At 56.1% G+C, this 14,368-nt stretch overlaps 1 protein-coding gene and 1 pseudogene across 1 annotated transcript; one reads left to right on the top strand and one right to left on the bottom strand.

Annotated features, from left to right (window-relative positions):
- Positions 1-986: 986 nt before the first annotated feature.
- Positions 987-2,000, top strand: LOC140193705 (cysteinyl leukotriene receptor 1-like; annotated as a pseudogene).
- Positions 2,001-5,053: 3,053 nt separating this feature from the next.
- LOC140193704 (C-type natriuretic peptide 2-like) lies at positions 5,054-7,735 on the bottom strand. The gene is made up of 2 exons (XM_072250870.1): positions 7,643-7,735; positions 5,054-5,293 (listed from the first exon to the last, which is right to left on the bottom strand). Exons 1-2 carry the CDS (start codon positions 7,733-7,735, stop codon positions 5,054-5,056), a joined length of 333 nt encoding a protein of 110 aa, XP_072106971.1.
- Between the last annotated feature and the right edge of the window lie 6,633 nt (positions 7,736-14,368).

Below are 14,368 nucleotides of genomic sequence, written 5' to 3'. Positions count from 1 at the left end.
GACAGCACGGGTGATAACAATGAACTACTAATTAGCCTAACAGACAGGTGAGCAGGAAGGGGTCGGACTTATCGTTTCTGACTCCCTCTGGTGGCCAGTTCGAGGTATGACAACAAAGTCTCTGTGGATCCCTGATGTCTTCATCTTCAGGATCAACCTACCACGAGGATCTTGATGTCCCTTTAGAACAAAGATGAGGAGGAATTTCTTTAGCTAGAGGGCGATGAACCTGGAGGCCAAGTCATTGAGTATATTTAAAGTGGAGGTTGATAGGTTCTCGATTAGTAAAGTCATCAAAGGCTACGGGAAGAAGACAGGAGAATGGAGTTCAGAGGAAAAATAAATCAGCATGATGGAATGGCAGAGTAGAATGACCATACTCTGCTTCTATGTCTTATGGTGTACAACGGAGAGAGATGTGGCACCAATGGTCCCATTAATGATGTTCCCAATTTTCCCAGAGAGGCTACCCCACCATTCCCTCACTCCTCACCAGTATCCAAAGGTTTTAGAGCGGGAACATCCACAGGAGAAATATACACCACCCTCCCGTGCTCTCCCACCTCCTGATATTTCTGTCTACAACAGCCTCTGCCTCCTGTTCACCTCCTCAGCAGAATTCAAAGGAGTTCCTGGGAGTGTTCTCCCTTCGAGTTCCACCCTTCCCCATTCCTCTCCCTCTGTTTCATCCCTCCCCATTCCACCCATCCCCTTTCCTCACTTCCCAGTTCCACCCCTCCCCGTTGCTCCCCTCCCTGTTCATCGCTTCTCTTTCCACCCCTCCCCCCACTCCTCCTCCCTCTCCTCCACATTCTTCCTCCCAACTCCCCACTGTCGACCTCCCCTCCCTTCCTCCCATTCCCTTCTTCCCCCTCCCACCCCTTCCCCTACCCTTGGTCCACGGCGTCAGTAACCCCCACCAACGCTGTCCCTCTTCTCCCCCCTCCCACGCAGCAGCGCTGGTTCCCTCCTCCCCCGGGACAGCGATGAACGGAAACATCTCCAGCAACAGCTGCGACATCAACGATTTCAAGCTCCCGGCCTTCACCAGCGTCTACAGCGTGGTACTGGTGGTGGGTGTGGCGGGGAACGGCACTGCGCTCTACGTGTTCGTGGGTCTCACCCGCCGCAAGACGGCCAACATCATCTTCATGATCAACCTGGCCATCTCGGACCTCTTCTTCAACCTGACGCTGCCCACCCGCATCGCCTACTACAGTCTTAACGAGTGGCCACTGGGCACCTTCCTGTGCCGCATCAGCAGTTATGCCTTCTACCTCAACCTATACTCCAGTATCCTGTTCCTAACAACGCTCAGCGTCTTCCGCTACATCGCTATCGTGCACCCGGTACAGGCCGAGAGTTTGCTGACGGTTCGCCGTTTGCCTCACCATCTGGCTCTTCGTGGGTCTTGCCGCGGCGCCCTTCCTGATGGCGACTCCGCAGGGTGATCACGACAGCCTCCGCTGCTTCGAGCCGCAAAACATGACCTGGAAACTGCTCCTCAAGTTGAACTACATGGCGCTGGTGCTGGGCTTCATCCTGCCCTTTCTCACCATCCTCGCCTGCTACGCCGGCATCATGCGCCGGCTCTGCTCGCCCACGCAGTGGCGGCACAGGTCGCTGCGCCCCTCTCGGAGACCCGTCTGCATAGTGTTCATCGTCCTCCCTTCCGTTTCTGCTTCTTGCCCTATCACATCATCCGGCCCGTGCACCTACACCTGATGATACAGGACCACCACTGCCGGCCCTTCACCCTGGCAGTGCAGAAAGCCGTTGTGGTGACCCTGTGTCTGGCGGCCTCCAACGGTTGCCTCAACCCCCTGCTTTACCACTTCGTGGCGGAGAACTTCCGCCAGACCATCAAGAACTCGGGCATCTTCCGCGCCGGCAAGTCTACGACGTTCCGCACCGAGAGCGCCGCTGTGCCTAAGGCTCCGGAACCCGGTGGCGCCCAGAGCCTAGCCCTCGCCTCTATGCCCACACAATCCGCCCTGTAAGACGCGCTCTGGCCGGGACACAGCGCCAGAGTTAGCTCCACAAAACTTCATTCATTTGCAAAGTTTTATAAAAGTCGTTTTTGTACAATCTCCTGTATGAAGAGATGTTATCTCGCTGTCTCTCTTTCTGTGACTCTGACTCTGGAAGAGACCCCTCTCGCTTTCTTTCCCTCTGTCTCACTTTCTCCCTCTGTCTCTCTCCCCTTCTCTTCCTCTCTCTCGCTCTCTCCCCCTCTCCTTTCCCCTCTATCCCCACTTCTCTCTCTCTTTCAACGTTGGTTTCGGTTTTCAACGGTCAACAGCCCAGTGAAGGTAATGCAACTGATGTGTGTACACATGGGAGGCTGGTTATACGTGTGTCAGTCCAAGGACCCACGGGAGAGAGGCAACGGCGGGCAGGTAGTGAGGATTAAACAGGCCCTGCCCACTGGCCTCAGTTCCCCGTCACCTGCTTTCTGTAACTGGATTTTGTTCAAGGTCGCAGAGAGGTGTGATGGTGGTACTGACCTGGTCGCGCAGGTGACGGTGAAGATAGCTTTAGGTTCAGGGCAATACAGTCAGTCTGGTGCATTGGGCAGAAACGTGGTCAATGGAATCTAATCCCAACAAGGGATCTCATTGAAGCCGATCAAATAATTAAAGGCCTAGAGTGGACGTTGAGAGAGTTTTTTCTAAAGTGGGGGAGTCCAGGACCAGAGGACACAGACATCACAGACGTGAAGATAAATTTCTTTAGCCAGAGGGTGGTAAATCTGTGGAATTCATTGCCACAGATGGCTGTGGAGGTCAATTCATTGGGTGTATCTAAAGTAGAGGTTGATTGGCTCTTGATTAGTCAGAGTGTCAAAGGCCACGAGGAGAAGGCAGGACAATGGGGTCGAGAGAAACAATAAATCAGCCATGTTCGAATGTCGGAACAGGCTCGATGGGCCGAGTAGCCCCATTCTGCTCCTTACGATGCACTGGGACCTTGGAATGTGTCCACAAATCCTTAAAAGCAACAGGACCGGTCAAAAAGTGGTCGGAAAGTCACATAGAATGCTTTCCCGTGGAGAGGTCATGCAAGAACGGTGGGCACAAGTTAGACCACAGTGGGAGCACCAAGCACGCCACTGCATTAAAGGAACGAGGTTGCTGGGGTGCCTGATAGGGTAGTGCAGGCCGAAGCCCTCATCCGATTGAAACCGTACCTGGGAGACGTGACTCGCCAGGAATAACTGATAGTGTTCCAGGGGACTGACACCAGTATTTCCATCTGAACTTGTGTGTTTGCAGTCATGGTAATGAGAGACACGGGAGACACCAGACACAGTGTTTGCAGGAATTTTATAAATAGCCATAAATATCTGGTACATAAATAACGATAGACAGGTAGGACACAGATCACCACGGGTCCAGAACAGGCAACTCGAACAAACACACACAAACAGTCATCTAATCCATAACGGACTCCCGCTGTATCGATCTGGTCCAAGATTGCACCAGGGGTCAGTCAGATTGCGAAACTCCTGCTGAAGTCCATGGCAGAATGTTCATGAATCCCTCACTGGGGTCAGGGCTGGCTGGAGAGAAGGAAAATGAACATTAATGTGACAGAGCGACGGGGGGAGGGGGGGTAGTTGCGTTCGCCACCCACAACCCAATGGGCGGCTCTAACTACCCTCTACGCCAGCTTCGGCAGGGGGTGGGGCACTCTCGGTGCCATGCCACGGGCAGTGGGTTTTCCTCATTCCCAGCAGCTGCCGACATCTACGAATTTGGGATCGGGGCGGGGCTGCATGATGGTTTCCCAAAGCACTCATCACGGGCCGTTTAACATTTTGTTATTTCGTTATCGTCACGCACATATTCCTCATTTGTGGATGTGTTGCGACTTTACTTAGAAAGCGAATCAAAAGCTTGTATAAAGCCAAGGCGGCAGCCTCTGTGGGAGGGGCAGCATTTTCCACACCCCAGGTCCCCGACGTAAAGCCGAAATGACTCCTGTTCATGCACCCCAAATCAACAAACCCATAACCTCACAGTCCACCACAGTGAGTCCGCAGGGTAGGTGAGAACGATATTATCGAGAGGTTTTCGTAATTACGAAAATGCACAATTCCAGACAAAAGATGGAAGGTTCGGGATAGATGGGGAAACACGCATGAGCCCTACTAACACACCGCACCATCAGGACCTGACAGTGTCAAAGGAGTTTTATTCTGAATCAGACCCAGGGTGAGTGTGTCATAGAGCAGTGTGGAGGGAGCTTCACTCTATATCTGACTCCAGGATTGTGCGATGGGACAGTGTGGAGGGAGATTCACTCTGTGTCTGACCACAGGAGTGTGTGATGGGACCGTTCGGAGGGAAATTCACTCTGTGTCTGACCCTGGGTGTGTGTTCTGGGATCGTACAGAGGGAGCTTCACTCTGTGTCTGACCCTGGGGGTGTGTTCTGGGATCGTACAGAGGGAGCTTTACGGAGTGTTCATTCTGTGTCTGACGGGGCCGTGTGGAGGGAGCTTTACGGAGTGTTCACTCTGTGTCTGACCTGGGGGTGTGTGACGGGGCCGTGTGGAGGGAGCTTTACGGAGTGTTCACTCTGTGTCTGACCTGGGGGTGTGTGACGGGGCCGTGTGGAGGGAGCTTTACGGAGTGTTCATTCTGTGTCTGACCTGGGGGTGTGTGACGGGGCCGTGTGGAGGGAGCTTTACGGAGTGTTCACTCTGTGTCTGACCTGGGGGTGTGTGACGGGGCCGTGTGGAGGGAGCTTTACGGAGTGTTCACTCTGTGTCTGACCTGGGGGTGTGTGACGGGGCCGTGTGGAGGGAGCTTTACGGAGTGTTCACTCTGTGTCTGACCTGGGGGTGTGTGACGGGGCCGTGTGGAGGGAGCTTTACGGAGTGTTCACTCTGTGTCTGACCTGGGGGTGTGTGACGGGGCCGTGTGGAGGGAGCTTTACGGAGTGTTCACTCTGTGTCTGACCTGGGGGTGTGTGACGGGGCCGTGTGGAGGGAGCTTTACGGAGTGTTCACTCTGTGTACAGTCGGTACTCACCTCCACTGCTGGTGCTTAACAGCCGAACTTGCTCATGGATCCAATCCTGTCCATCCTCAACCCAAAGCAGCCCTTGGAGGAACCCTTCCTGCTCCGGCTGCGGGAGCCCTTGTACTTGCTGGTGACTTCGAGGAGTCGAGCCCAACCCCGCGGGGTGAGTGACTCTGACGCCGCAGCCTCACGCACGGATCGGAGGAACGTGTCCTCCACTGGGGCTCGGAGCATGGACCTCACCTCTCCCTTCTCGCTCAGTGGCTGTGGAATGGAAGTCAGGGCTGGCTTGAACTCGCTGTCCGCGTTCGAGGGAGTCAGTGAGTGGGTGGGGAGGGAAATGTGGCGAGGACAGGGACTGGCATTGTATCTGAATATCACGCTGGGAGTATGGCCACAGCAGGATCCCACTACCCTCACTGCTGATGAGTAGGGTTGGGGTGGGACACATGTGGGATCCTGTTCAGTCCCAAATACAGTGACCTGTCAGTTCATGAACATTTCAGTTTAACCTCATCTGCAGGAGAGTTTGTTCCAAAGAGTGACCCTCCCACAGTATCAGACCCCTTCCACAGTGTGACTCTCCCTCAGCACCATCCCTCCCACAGTGTGACCCTCCATCAGTGCCACCCCTCCCACAGTGTGACCCTCCTTCAGTACCAACCCTCCCCAGTCTGACTGTCCCTCAGTACCACCTCTCCCACAGTGTGACCCTCCCTCAGTACCACCTCTCTCACAGTCTGACTCTCCCTCAGTACCACCCCTCCCACAGTGTGACCCTCCCTCAGTATGACCTCTCCCACAGTGTGACCCTCCCTCAGTACCACCCCTCCCAGTGTGACCCTCCCTCAGTACCACCCCTCCCACAGTATGACCCCTCCCACAGTGTGACCCTCCCACAGTGTGACCCTCCCTCAGTACCACCCCTCCCACAGTGTGACCCTCCCTCAGTACCACCCCTCCCAGTGTGACCCTCCCTCAGTACCACCCCTCCCACAGTGTGACCCTCCCTCAGTATGACCTCTCCCACAGTGTGACCCTCCCTCAGTACCACCCCTCCCAGTGTGACCCTCCCTCAGTACCACCCCTCCCACAGTATGACCCCTCCCACAGTGTGACCCTCCCACAGTGTGACCCTCCCTCAGTACCACCCCTCCCACAGTGTGACCCTCCCTCAGTACCACCCCTCCCAGTGTGACCCTCCCTCAGTACCACCCCTCCCAAAGTGTGACCCTCCCACAGTGTGACCCTCCCTCAGTACCACCCCTCCCAGTGTGACCCTCCCACAGTACCACCCCTCCCACAGTCTGACTCTCCCTCAGTACCATCCCTCCCACAGTGTGACTCTCCCTCAGTACCAACCCTCCCACAGTCTGACTCTCCCTCAGTACCAACCCCCACAGTGTGACCCTCCCTCAGTACCACCCTTCCCACAGTCTGACTCTCCCTCAGTACGACCCCTCCCACAGTGAAACCCTCCCTCAGTACCACCCCTCCCACAGTGTGACTCTCCTGAGTACTGCACCTCCCGAGGCTTGACCCTGACTGGAGGACAGACGACGGGCTGGATGGCTGACATATTTAAACTTTTTTCACAACAGGGAAAGGCTATTCTGCCCACTGAACCACTGCTGGCTCTCTGAATGGAATGCCTACATCCTCACATTTGCACCAACACCTCCCCCGCCCCGTCCAATTCCATCCCTCACCTACACGAGGTGTAATTGTGTAACCCTCTGGTCAGAATGTGGGAGAAAAGCAGATCACATGAAGAGTGTGTGAACACCACACAGACAGTGTGAAGCCCAGAGTGGTTAGGCAGCAACACTACCCGCCACATTAGTGCGTCACTAGGAGCATTAATCTCCCTCAGCACGGTTCTCCTGACTGAGGTGGAGCAACAGTGTCAGGCCAGGGTCTCATGCGGGGTGGGGGAGGGAGATTCCAACTTCCCCCACCCCCCAGGGCACTTCCAAAGCTGATCATTGGTCCATCGGAATCAGGACAGACCCCTGTCCCCTGGCACGGCATCACGTTGCCGTGCCAGTGTCTGCTGTACTCCCCTGAGCCTGCACTGACAGGGTCAGGTTAACATGGTCAGTTCAACCAGGGCTGGGTTAACGTCAGTTTAACAAGAGCTGTGTTAACGTAGTTATTTCAACTGGGTCTGGTTTAACTAGAGCTAGGTTAACACAGTTAGTTTAATCCAGATGGTTTAACCAGGGCTGGTTTATCTGCAGATGGGTTAATTGGGAATAGATTAATTAGCTCTGGATTGCTGTAGTAGGAGTTGTTTGTCTGGGTTGTGGGGTTAACTGAGCTAGTTATACTATAGCTGGGTTAAGTAGAGTTGCTGTAATGGGGGGGGGGGGTGTGGATGCTAGTTTATGGGTGACCACATTCACCAAGCTTGGACACAAAAAAGTTACACAGGTACAACACAACTGACTCACCACCCACCGATTCTGGTGTACCTACAGCGTTACTGAGGGAGTGACTCGAACTTCCCCCCCTCCCCTCCCCCACCGATATCTGCCCAACCCGTGGTGGGTCGTCTCGGATCTGCCACAGGGATGGGAGGACGGGACGGGACGGGCGGTGAGACAGACTTACCTGCTGGCCCAGCTGGAGGCTGGGTCTGCCTCCCACTATCACCATCAGCCATGTCAGGCACACAGCAGGAAGGACGACGGAGCGGACAAACATCTCCAGGTGTGGGTCAGCGCAGCGGGAAAGGTGGTCACTGTGAGAGGCTTTACCAAGCGTCCCACCAGAGCCAGCCTGCACACTGCCCTGCTCTCTGGCACATGCTGGCTCCTTTTATAAAAGCCCAGACTGACGTCAAACACAGGAGGATGCAGTTTCCATGGAGAATTCCCCTTTCTGTCAAAAATTTGCCCCTTAGCCCTTTCCCTTTCCAGGAAGATTGATGGATCACCATGTTGATTCTCCCTACCCTGCTCTCAGCCACACGACAACGCCGGGAGCAGCAACAATCCCGAGACATTCACAGTAATAGCATCAGTGCAGGCATTGTCCTGGTCACTCCGGGGGTGGGGTGGGGGGGGGGCAGCGGTCACAGGAACCCTTGGATTGGTCACACAGGCAGGGATCACGGAATCAGGGATGACCAAGGATGGGATTGGAAGGCTCCCATCCCGGGTAGGGATGTAGGGGTTTGAGGAGGTTACAGAGATGGCAAGAAATGTAGGCATCGGAGAGGATTAAAGAGTCAGGGAGGTGTGTATGGACTGGTGGGGGTTACAGAGAGGGGGAGGGATATAGGGGCTGGTGGGGGTTACAGAGATGGGGAGGGGTGTAGGGGCTGGTGGGGGTTACAGAGATGGGGACGGGTGTAGGGGCTGGTGGGGGTTACAGAGATGGGGAGGGGTGTATGGACTGGTGGGGGTTACAGAGATGGGGAGGGGTGTAGGGTCAGGACTGGGTTACAGAGATGGGGAGGGGTGTATGGACTGGTGGGGGTTACAGAGATGGGGAGGTGTGTATGGACTGGTGGGGGTTACAGAGAGGGGGAGGGATATAGGGGCTGGTGGGGGTTACAGAGATGGGGAGGGGTGTAGGGGCTGGTGGGGGTTACAGAGATGGGGACGGGTGTAGGGGCTGGTGGGGGTTACAGAGATGGGGAGGGGTGTATGGACTGGTGGGGGTTACAGAGATGGGGAGGTGTGTATGGACTGGTGGGGGTTACAGAGAGGGGGAGGGATATAGGGGCTGGTGGGGGTTACAGAGATGGGGAGGGGTGTAGGGGCTGGTGGGGGTTACAGAGATGGGGACGGGTGTAGGGGCTGGTGGGGGTTACAGAGATGGGGAGGGGTGTATGGACTGGTGGGGGTTACAGAGATGGGGAGGGGTGTAGGGTCAGGACTGGGTTACAGAGATGGGGAGGGATGTAGGGACTGGTGGGGGTTACAGAGATGGGGAGGGATGTAGGGACTGGTGGGGGTTACAGAGATGGGGAAGGGTGTAGGGGCTGGACTAGTTTACAAGGAATACCCTGCCCCACAGGCCTCAAATTCCCATGAAATCACAATGTCTCTCAGGTCACCCCAATGGCTCCCTGCAGACCACGAGGTCACTGTTATCCTCAGCAACATCCTATCCAACCCCCAACCCTAAGAGGGAGACGGTATCTGATCCCCATTCAGAGTGCTGATGAATCAATGTCTATCTCTGGTCACGGGCTAATCGGGACCTCTCCCCAACAGTGAGGAACTGTCGCCCACCCAGGTCACGCTAATACCTCAGTACCGCCTCCCACTTTGTTTCCCTTCCTCAGTATCACCCAATCCTAGGGCGCGTACTCCCTCAGCAGCGCCACCTTCTGTTCTCACAGATGTAAAAAACTTCATTTAAATACAAAGGTTAGGGGTTACAAGACAGTTACTGAATTCAAATTGCAGTAGAGTTATTAGCACCTACAAAGTACCAAACTCCCTGCATTCCCAGAAATCCCCTACTGAACCCATAGTGGTCGCATGCTCCCTTTCCAAGGACACCCTGGCACGAGTGTAGCCTTGGAAGAGGGCAGAGACCTGGACCCGCGAATGGCCATCTTGGCCAGGCTCAGAAGCAAGCCCACCAGTAGATTCCCCCGAGCGACCGAAACCACCCCCTCCCCGTGTGAAGCGCCCCGCACACGGTGCGGTGCTGCGAACTGACCCGTGACCGAACCTGAATTCTCTCTCTCAGCGGGCTACGTCCCAGGTTGCGGTTCTGTGCGTCACTCGGCCCGTCCTGCGTCACGCCGCTACCTCTCTGACCTTTCAGTGAAGCCTTTCACTCCGTGCCATTAACGAGGGTCCCGCCGGCCGCCGGAGGGACTGCTGCTGCTTAAACATTCCCAGCATCGGCACCCGGATTCTTGCGGACGGGACTCGGTGTTTCCCAGGAGACCGCCGTCTGCTCCAGACCCTGTATCGTCATGAACATCACAGGGACCAGCCTCCCCTCCACGGGCTCTGTCTACACTCCTCACTGCCTCAGGAAAGAGCCAACATAATCAGCGACCACCCGCCACCCGGACATTCTCTCCCCACTCCCCCCACAACCATCCGGCAGAAGTTAGAAAAGCCTGAAAGCACGTATTGCACTACCAGCCTGAGGAATAGCGCCTACCCCGCTGTACAGACTATTGAACGACTCTTGCATGATGAGATGGACTCTTGGCCTCACAATCTACCTCGTTGTGATCTGCATTTTATCTGCACAGCCCTTTCCGGTAGCTTTTACAATTTACAGTACTAAGAAAGAACATAGAGCGGTCCCGCACAGTGCGGACACTTCGGTCCATGGTGTCGTGGGACCTTTTTACCCACTCAATCTAACCCTTCCCTCCCACACAGCCTCCATTTTACTTCCATCTAAGAGTTTCTGAAATGTTATTGTTTTATCTTTTTCTCCCACAATGCAAAACAAGTTTTTGACTGTATCTCATCTGCCTTGATCCTCAGACGTTTCCTCCCAGCGTCACCCCCTCTTCCTCACTACAGCCCTCACTACTCTTCCTCACCACACCCCTCACTACACTTTCTCACCACACCCCTCACCACCACAACACTTTCCAAATCAGTCTCGGCCTCTCGCTCCTGTCCCGCGGATTAGACCGTGGCGGGACCCCACCGTACACCAGGAGCTGGTCACACCTCCTCAGCGGACGCAGGCACACACAACCACTTGTATATACACATCCATGTACACGCGTACACACTTAATTATGCACTTACACACAAACACACACTTGCAAGCAATGTACATACACATAAAGGCACCTCTACAAATACATACTCTTGTACGGATACACACTCAATCTCTCTCTCTCCCCTCTCCCCCTTCTCATCCACGGCTGTGGGTTGAGGTAGGTAAGGATGCAGCTGGTCTTGAGCCGCACCGAACCTTTCGGAGGTAGTTGGGATGCCCAATGGAGCCGGAGAAGAAGGGGTTAAGCCCCCCCCCCCCCCCCCCCGAGCGTGCGGTAATGAACAGGAAACATGATTATATTGTCGCTTTGTGGGGTAGGGGTCCCGTAGGGAGCTGAGTGCTCCCCTCCCGACACAAGATAAAGCCTCTGGGGTCCTGCGGCCTATGCTGAGTCAATCGCATCTCGGTAGCTCCCGGCGCCGGCCTGTGAGAGACAGCCAGTGACAAAAGCTCCCTCAACATGGGGCTGATCCCTCTCCGAGACCGACGTGGTTCAGAATTCCATCTCGGTCCCCGCGGGGACTGGCTCCTTCGGTCAGTGAGGGGGTGGTGGCACTGACTCACCTCGATCAGTGGCTATACCCGAGCCGACTGTACTGACCTTCGCTGGGTTTGGAGTACTGCTCGTGCCCTCTGCCCTCACAACCCTCCTATCGTCCCTCCAGACCTTTCTCCTCTCCCCTACAACCCTCCTCCCCTCCACTGCACTCCTCTTCTATCCCCCATACCCGCCACCCCTCCCTCCAAACCCCCTTACCCTCCCTTACGCCGCTCCTCCCTTTCCCCCCACCCTTACTCAACACCGGTCCCCCTCACCTTACCCCCCTCTTCCTCCTCCCGTCACACCCTCCCCTTACCCCACCCCCCCACCTCTCTCCTAACACCTCACAGTCTCCTCTCCTCTCTCTACCTGCTTTCACTCTCTCATCGGCCCTTCTCCCCTTCCTCACCGCTCCCCCTCCTGCTCTCATTACTCCTTCCTCAATCTCACAACAGGAGACCCCAACCCTGCCCTCAGACATGGGCCGTCGCTCCTCCCCTTGCCCCCACCGTGCCCTGTCTTAACGTCGGAATCTGATGAGACCGAGAATTCCGTTCCCGGGACGGTCCCGTGGCCCAGGTAGCACCCGCCTTCCCTACCCTCTCACTCTACCCCTCCACACCTCCATACCATCCTCGCTCTGCCGCTCCCCTCCCCTCCCCATCTTCCCTTCCGTTCTCCTCCTTCTCCGTCTTATTCTCCCCATTCCACCCCTCCCACTCCCCTCTCCCCTTCCTTCAATTTACGCCCTCTCCTTGCCCCTCTCCTCTATCAATCTCCCAGTTCGACTCCCTCTCTAACCCTCGCCCCTCTCTGTCTCCGACTGACCCTCGCTGCGTTCTGTGGGGTGGGGCTGGAACAAGGTTCCCGTTTCCTCATCCCAGATTCCCAGCACCTTGAGTCTGAAGGCCCGCTTCCTCACGAATCCCTGTATATAGGCCCCTGCCCTCCCCTTCCCTCTCCTCATCTGTTCCACCACCCCCCGGGGCGAGGGGTCTATCCTACCACGGAGACCCATATACCCGCCCAGCCGCCTTTCACACCTCGTCGATCGGTGGGATCACAGGCCCTACGTGTGCAGATCAGCCTCGGGAGGCGGGGATTCACCTCTGTCCTCGGGGGTGGGGGTGGGGGGGGGTAGTCATTTAGGCCTCTTTCCATTCACGGACACGAGTACCCACCCCTACAGACAGAGGGGTCAGGGTGACTCAGCGCCCCTCCCCCACGGACAGAGGGTCAGTTCACCCCCCCCCCCCATTCTCAGGGACAAAGGGGTCAGTCTCCCTGATTCTCACGGACAGAGGGGTCAGTCCCCCCCCGATCCTCACGGACAGAGGGGTTAATACCCCCTGATCCTCACGGACAGAGGGGTCAGTCGCAGTCGCCCCCGATCCTCACGGACAGAGGGGTCAGTCGCATTCGCCCCCGATCCTCACGGACAGAGGGGTCAGACGCAGTCGCCCCCGATTCACACGGACAGAGGGGTCAGTCTCCCCTGATCCTCACGGACAGAGGGGTCAGTCCCCCCCCCACCCGATCCTCACGGACAGAGGGGTTAGTTCGCCCCGATCCTCACGGACAGAGGGGTCAGTCCGCCCCGATCCTCACGGACAGGGGGTCAGTCCCCACCCCCGATCCTCACGGACAGGGGGTCAGTCTCCCGGATCCTTACGGACAGAGGGGTCAGTCTGCCTGATCCTCACGGACAGAGGGGTCAGTCACCCCCCCCCCGATCCTCACGGACAGGGGGTCAGTCCCCACCCCCGATCCTCACGGACAGGGGTTCAGTCCCCCCAGATCCTCACGGACAGGGGGTCAGTCTCCCTCCACTCCCGGTTGATCGCATCTCCTTGGTGGGTGGCGGGAGCTCATCCTGGCCCCCATGAAGCGGGGAAGGTGACTATGCGTTGCCAGGTTACAGCGGGGTGGGGTCGGGGGTGGTTGCTGTCTCCTCGATAGCCGCAACCTCACTGACGTCAATGTAAAAACGCGTGAAAGGCGGCGTCGCTGGGGTAACCGCTTGGTCGCTCCGGGCAGCCGCTGAGAGCGGCCAGGTCTGCGGGCGGCGGTGGTGTGGGGGGGACTGGGGTTTGGTGTGAGACCGGGTTGTGCCTTGTGGAGGGATGGTGTGAGGTCGGCGGAGGGAGTGTGAGGGCGAGGGGTCGGGGTGTGAGCAAAGAGCGGAGCCGCCTGTCTCAGTGTCCCAATAACTAGGGCCATCACCTCCCAACAAGCAGCCGAACATCGCACCTCTGGCAGCTGAAATAACTCGAAGGTAAACTGTTCCCGGGTCAGAGGTTCCGCAGACTCGGTCGAGACCACTCTGGAAGATTGAGGGTTTTCATTGCATAGAAACCTAGAAAGCCAACCGCACAATACAGGCCCTTCGGCCCACAAAGCTGTGCTGAACATGTCCCTACTGTGGAAATTACCTAAGGTTACCCAGAGCCCTCTATTTTTCTAAGCTCCATGAGTCTCTTAAAAGACCCTATTGTTTCCTCCTCCACCACCGCCACCGGCAGCCCATTCCACACACTCACCACTCTCTGCGTAAAAATCCTACCCCTGCACCTACTTCCAAGCACCTTAAAACTGTGCCCCCTCATGTTAGCCATTTCAGCCCTGGGAAAAAGCCTCTGGCTATCCACACAATCAATGCCTCTCATCATCTTGTACACCTCTATCAGGTCATGTCGGTCCAAGGAAAAAAGGCCAAGTTCACTCAACCTATTCTCATAAGGCATGCTCCTCAATTCAGGCCACATTCTTGTAAATCTCCTCTGCACCTTTTCTATGGTTTCCACATCTTTCCTGTAGTGAGGTGACCAGAACTGATCATGGTACTCCAAGTGGGGTCTGACCAGGGTCCTATATACTGTAGCTGAAACATTACCTCTTGGCTCCTAAATTTAATTCCATGATTGAAGAAGGCCAATGCACTGTATGCCTTCTTAACCACAGAGTCAAGAGTCAGTGGCAGCTTTGAGTGTCCTATGGACTCGGACCCCAAGATCCCTCTGATCCTCCACACTGTCAAGAGTCTTACCATTAATACTATATTCTGACATCATATTTGACCT

The sequence above is a fragment of the Mobula birostris genome, unplaced genomic scaffold (genome assembly GCF_030028105.1).
Source record: "Mobula birostris isolate sMobBir1 unplaced genomic scaffold, sMobBir1.hap1 scaffold_734, whole genome shotgun sequence".
Classification (NCBI taxonomy): Eukaryota; Metazoa; Chordata; class Chondrichthyes; order Myliobatiformes; family Myliobatidae; genus Mobula; species Mobula birostris.
This window is presented reverse-complemented; position numbering and strand designations above follow the sequence as displayed.

Excerpts from the sequence above, each read along its gene's own strand:
- LOC140193704 (XM_072250870.1), bottom strand. The coding sequence starts at position 7,735 with ATGTTTGTCCGCTCCGTCGTCCTTCCTGCTGTGTGCCTGACATGGCTG. Across the intron at positions 5,294-7,642 it reads GCCTCCAGCTGGGCCAGCAG|CCACTGAGCGAGAAGGGAGA; the intron begins GTAAGTCTGTCT and ends TCCATTCCACAG.